This window comes from Artibeus jamaicensis, unplaced genomic scaffold, assembly GCF_021234435.1.
Source record: "Artibeus jamaicensis isolate MK-2021 breed Jamaican fruit bat unplaced genomic scaffold, CSHL_Jam_final contig_233, whole genome shotgun sequence".
NCBI classification, from domain to species: domain Eukaryota; kingdom Metazoa; phylum Chordata; class Mammalia; order Chiroptera; family Phyllostomidae; genus Artibeus; species Artibeus jamaicensis.
In genome coordinates this window covers 53,206,865-53,213,627 of record NW_026521486.1, presented here as the reverse complement: position 1 = coordinate 53,213,627, position 6,763 = coordinate 53,206,865, and the positions used below count along the sequence as shown (strand labels likewise).

Sequence of the window (6,763 nt, the reverse complement as noted above, 5' to 3'; positions counted from 1 at the left end):
ACAGTATTAAATTAAAAAGACAACCAACTGTGTGGGAAAATATATTTGCCAATGATAGCACAGACAAAGGTTTAATCTCCAAAATATACAAAAACTTACACAACTCCACACTAAGAAGACAAATAACCCAATTAAAAAATGGACAAAGGACTTAAACAGACACTTCTCCAAGGAGGACATACAAAATATCCAGAGACACATGAAAAGATGCTCAATATCGCTAGCCATCAGAGAGATGCAAATTAAAACCACAATGAGATAGCACTTTACACCAGTCAGAATGGCCATCATAAACAAAGCAACAACAAATGTTGGGGAAGTTGTAGGGAAAAGGGGACCCTAGTTCACTGTTGGTGGGATTGCAGACTAGTACAACCATTATGGAAAACAGTATGGAATTTTCTCAGAAAACTAAAAATGGATCTGCCTTTTCACTCAGCAATTCCACTGCCAGGACTATATCTTAAGAACCCTGAAACTCCAATCCAAAAGAACATATGCACCCCAATGTTCATAGCAGCACAATTTACAATAGCCAAGAGCTGGAAGCAACCTAGGTGCCTGTCAGTAAATAAATGGATCAAAAAATTGTGGTACCTATACACAATGGAATTCTATGCAGCTGAGAGAAAGAAGGAGCTCCTACCCTTTGCAACAACATGGATGGAAGTGGAAAGCATTATGCTGAGTGAAATAGGCCAGGTGTTGAAAGACAAATACCATATGATCTCACCTTTAACAGGAAGCTAAACAACAAAACAAACAAGCAAGCAGAAAGAAAACAAAGACACTGAAATAGAGAACAAGGGGACAGTGACCAGAGGGGAGAGAGGAGGGAATTTAAGGGGTCAAAATGGGAGGGATTTGGAGGAACAAGTATGAAGGACACAAGGACAAGAACTAAGGAGTATGGAAATGGGAGGGAGGTGGGGAGCATGGGTCGGGGTGGGCTGGGATGGGAGCAATCGAAAACCGTACTTGAAAAATAACTAAATAAAAATTTTAAAAATAAACAGAAAACTATACTTGAACAATAATTAAATAAATTTTAAATAATAAAAATAATAATAAAAGTCTGTTGACATAAAAAATAATCTGTACAATTAAGACGAACATTGGCTAATGACTTAAAATGACAGATATCATTATATATAAATTGCATATTCAAAGTCATTATATCCTTATGTTAGTGAAATTAAGACTTTCTAAAATTAAACTTGACCCAATCTCATTTTTATATTCTGTTGTTTTAATGCACTTTAAGGCCTTAAAGACCAATTTCCCATATACATGATGCTTTACTATGATGAAAATATGACTAGATATTTTTCAGGCTAACATATTGGATTTCAAATTCATAAGGGTCTGAATTCAAATTCGTAAGGGTCTGAATTAAAATTCTGGTGGTCATCTCTCAATAACTCTTTGCCTTGTCAAGTTACTCAAATATTCTGATAATAATTTGTCTTTTATGAAAAATAAATGTAATAAGGTCTATTGCTTGAGTCATTGTAAAGGCATTTTCAAATGCAGTGCCTCAATAAATCTTTTGGCTGTAATCAGTCATTTGTTTTTACTATAGTGTCAAGCAAATGTTTACTGTTTAAATTCTGAAAATTAATAGCTGATGAATAAAAACTAATAACTGATTTAGCCAATGATGAAAGAAGTCTAGAATCATGTCACCAAACATTAATACTAAGGTAATTTTATTAAGTAACCTAGTTTAAATCAGCAACCATATAAGGAATATACACCATGAATTCTTGGCAAATATGAATCTCCATCTCTCAATATGGCTTTTAAAGTCCCTTAAAACAAATTATATAATTGATTTTTACATCATACCTGCTGCAGAATATATAATGGTGGGTATTTTCACCATTGTGGTTGGTATTTTCATTTACCCTTCATAACCTTTTCCATCCTGATCTGTGCCCCAGAAGGCTGGCCTTTATATAACTCATTAACAGACATTCTTGTCTTCTGTCACAGTTTTGGTTTGATCAAGAATGGGTACCAACCATAGATTTAAGAGAAATCAGAATAAGGCTAGCATGAATGACTTCCTCTACTAAAGAATGGAGCTCCTTGTGAATAGCTTTTTATTATAGTTTTAGCATTCTCCAGGTTCCACTTAAAACTCCTTTTCCTTATATCTTCAGGTCAAGAATGGAATTTCCATCACACAAATTGTGCGACAATGATCAAAGCCTGCTCCCTTATTTGTAAATAGTCCCCTAAAGATTTTCTCAAGTGTCCCAATTTTAGAGCACCATCTGTTTTTTTCAGATTTTATTTATTTATTTTTAGAGAGAAGGGAAGGGAAGGGGAAAGAGAGGGAGAGAAATATCAGTGTGTGGTTGCCTCTTTCACATCCCCTCTTGGGGACCTGGTCTGCAACCTGGGTGTGTTCCCTGATTGGGAATCAAACTGGTGACCCTTTGGTTCACAGCATGTGCTCAATCCACTAAACTACACTAGCCAGGGCTGGCGGGGGGTTGTTTTGGTTTTTCGTTTGTTTGGATTTTGTTTTGTCTTGTTCTGCTGGGACTCTGACTGGGCACTGAAACCCACCCATCAAAGTGACACTGACAAAATAAGAGCAAATCTTCTTCAAATACGCTTTTGTTTGTAGGTTCTACTGCCCCTACTTTGTTTAGAAACACAGTACACAATAATAAAACTCAAAGCACATCCAACTTCTGCAAGACTTTTCTAGTGAACATCCTTTTGACTGCTGCCTTCACTTCATTGTTCTTTAAGCTGTAGATTATAGGGTTTAACATAGGAGTGATGACAGTGTAGGACAATGACACTAATTTTTTGCTCTCTGGGGACTGTTTGGATTTGGGCCGTAAGTAGGTCAAGCTGGCTGTTCCATAGAAAAGGGATACCACAATGAGATGTGATGAACAAGTGGAGAATGCCTTCTGGCGACCAGTAGCTGATGGCATCCTCAGGATGGTTGTGATAATACGAGTGTAGGAGACCAAAATGAGGGAAAAGGGAAACATAATGAACAGTAGTGTGGAAGCAAGTGCTTGCATTTCATACATGTTTGTATCCTGAGAGACTAGTTTCAAGACTGGAGGACCATCACAAAAAAAGTGGTCCACAGTGTTTGGCCCACAGAAAGGAAGGGCCATCATCCAAGCAGTTTGTAGCATAGAGACAGGAACACCAGAAATCCAAGAGCCTACAGCCATCCACAAGCATAAAGACCTGTTCATTATGACTGAATATCGAAGAGGGTTACAGATGGCCACAAAGCGATCATAAGCCATCATAGACAGAAGGAAACATTCAGAGCTGCCAAAGAAGAAGAAAAAGTACATCTGGGTACCACAGCCTATAAAAGAGATGATTTTCCTTGGTGACAGCAGATCTACCAACATCTTCGGCACCATGACCAAGGTGAAACAAACTTCAAGAAGTGATAGGTTTCTGAGAAAGAAGTACATGGGTGTCTGAAGAGCAGAATCCACACTGGTAACTGTGACAATAAGGAAGTTGCCCAACAAAGTGACTGTGTAGATGGCCAAGAACAAAACAAAGAGGGAAACTTGCATCTCAAGGTTGTTAGTAAAACCGAGAAGAATAAACTCAGTGACTCTAGTATGATTTTCACAAATCATATCTTAGACTAGTTTCTCTCTAAAAATCAAAGTATGTACATCAAGAGGTAGTCTTAAAATATAATTATAATCTCAAAAATATCAGTAAAATCCATACATTATCTCTTGTTTCAGTTGTCTTACATTCTATTTTTCTGAAGCAGAAAAAATGTTTATAATAAGATATAATCAAAGGAAAAGAAATATTTTACATGAGTGCTATTAATTGTTTATCACCTAGGTGAGTTTTCCTCTCAACAGTAGTCATAGTCTGCAGTTCATATTCTTCATCAGAGGCATGCTATTTTCCCAGAATTAAGTAGAAAGAGTTAGACAGAAAATAATTAAAATAGAATCATCTACTAATTTTGATATTATATTATCTTATTTTAAATTATTGTTACATTAAAAAACAAAGCCAGGATGCAAAAAGATAAGTTATTGGGTGGCTTGACTTTTCTAATGCTTGATTATGTAAAAGTCTTTACTGAATAAGGTGTATTTAACACCATTATATGTATATATGGGAGAAACAGTAAATAAAGATAAGTAAACAAATAAATATAGCATATAATAATTTTGGTGCTTTCTTGTCTTCATTGGACAGCTAATTTATGTGATTTTTGATGTTGCCTCTTGAACCATAATTTGGCTTTCCTAGGCCCCCAATTCTGATTATAAATATAGTCCTATCATTTGAGTTGGGCTTTAAAAAACACTGAACAAAGATGATCTGCAAAAGAGAAGTCCTCTTTCTAACACTACGTTAATTCCCATCCATCAGAATAGTTCTACTTCCAACTGTGCTGTGACTTTGTTAAATTAACATTTATTAAATAAAACCCATAAGTGTAGGATGGCAAGCCACAGTTCAACAAAAGTCCACAGGGAAAGTGAAATAACATTTATTACTCCTGGAGGAGCCACATGGAACACCTCAAGGGGCCTCACGGGGAAGTAAAGTCCAGGCGCAGAACAGGACCTTATAGGACTGAGGATTAAGTACTTTGGAGTTCTCTGGCTAAGGATAGATTGGTCAATTCTAACCAAAAAAAGCAGGGTTTTGATATGCTTCCCAGAAGTTTTATCCAAGGGATACACGAATAGGAAGACCCTGGGAGACAAGGGGAGATTGTTTATCACAAGGGCAGTTGAGGAAGTCATCAGAAACTTAACATTTACTAATGACTTTGCAGGCTGTTATGTAGTGTATGCACTCAAGGGAGGGGCTAATATCAGCACAAGGCCCCTACAGGTTCCTTGGCTACAAAAAAAATAGATGTCAAGTCACATTATTATGCGGTAGTTAGCTGAACTCTCAACAGAGTCAATTATCTCCAAACTGCATGGTCAGAAGTGGAAGCTGGTCATTTTCTTTCTTTCTTTTTTTTTTGGCTGATATCTCATTGTGGTTTTAATTTGAATTTCTCTGATGATTAGTGACATTGAGCATCTTTTCATATGCCTATTTTCCATCTGTATATATCTTTTATCATTTTTAATTATTCAAATACAATTTGTTTCATTTTCCCACCACCACTTTTCCCTGCCTCACCCACCCCTACCTCCCACCCTCCATTCAAGCTAGTCATTTTCAATCATGTGCCTGGTAAAAAGTCCAGCCATAAGGTACTAATTCAACTATTATAAGCTCAAACACTATCCCTTATTTAGAGTAAATTATTTTAACTAAAAGTTGAATAATACAAATATTTTCTGTACAGACCCTACTTAGCAATAGCATATCAAATGTTACAATCACAGAAACCTATGCTGAAAAAAATTATTCATAATGCTACATTGGAACTAAAACAAATGGTTTCTCATTTTTTCAAATGTTGGGGTAAGATAAACATTGACTAAATTATTCTGTAATCTATTTTTCAAATGTATTCAGAAACTTTATTTTATAGTCAAAACTGTATTTAAAATAGATTTGCCCTCTGAAAGTAAAAAATTAAAACCTTACAGCCTATAGATCCATAATGAAACAAGTGGCCCACATTTTAATTCTACTCTAAAAATATGTGCTTTGGTAAAATCTCACCTGTTTACTTTGTTTATGGGAGTTCTCAAGCCAACGTCCAAAATAGGAAAAGGAAAGGAACTCTGGTGATCCCAAGATATCATGCCTTTAGAAGTCTCAGAATACTAGGTAACAGATGTTTTAATGATTATGACCGTTATCCCCTCATTACAATTGGCAAAACCTGCTTCAATACCATTTTCATCATCTGTAACAGCAACAACAATATTATTATTTCTGGTATATTTAGCAAAACAATAAAATGTTTTATATGTATATCATGCTCACAGGCACTTTGCAACAATTCTAAACTTGTTATGCCTCTAAAAGTACTCCATCATTTGTCTTGAGGAAAAAAATACATAAGACTTGATGAAGGTATTGAGAACATATTGCAGGCTAATAATTTTCTGTGTATCCCTAAAATACTCAACCACCACTGCTTCTCAGTGTTCTGATACTGATGTGGCACTAAGCAATGGCTGGTCCTTCCCTGAATGATCAAGGTCTATTGTAAAACTAGAAGTTTACAGTGTCACAAATGATACCTCTAAATATTCTTCTCAGTCTTTTGAGATCCTAAAAAACACTCTGATATCCTTTAGAGGATGTACTTTGCATACATCTTCTAAAGAAGGAGATTCATCAGCAATGATGTTGCAATAACTACCATAGATCTATACTAATATCTTTTTTTAATTTGCTAACTGTGGCTGAGTTGCATGAATACTACATAATTCTAGATAATTTACTATTTTACACATTGCCTGGTATTTTGATAATTTAATGATATTTACTTAAGTCCTAATTTAGTTGGCTATGTCCTAAATGAAGCCAAAGAGTTTTTTCACTTGAAAGCAGACTACCTTCAACCTTTTCTGAGAAATTAGATCTTACCTCTCATTTCAGCCAGCTTTCTTGAAGTATGTGTTTTTTCATAAAAATGATTATTAATCAGTCCAATGATATCACCAGTATTTGGAGTAAAACCTGAAGCGGAGGTCATCACTAAGTTTCTCTAACTGAAACTGCACTCTAATAACCATAAGTATAAATTGGTAAAAATTAGAGAGCAAATAATCAATATCTGAATTGAAAATACTCTCTATGGTTAAAATCC

At 35.4% G+C, this 6,763-nt stretch overlaps 1 protein-coding gene across 1 annotated transcript; it reads right to left on the bottom strand.

Moving 5' to 3' along the window:
* Positions 1–2,687: 2,687 nt before the first annotated feature.
* Positions 2,688–3,638, bottom strand: LOC119036401 (olfactory receptor 10A7). Its single transcript, XM_037128162.2, has one exon. It carries the CDS (start codon positions 3,636–3,638, stop codon positions 2,688–2,690), a length of 951 nt encoding a protein of 316 aa, XP_036984057.1.
* Positions 3,639–6,763: the final 3,125 nt, after the last annotated feature.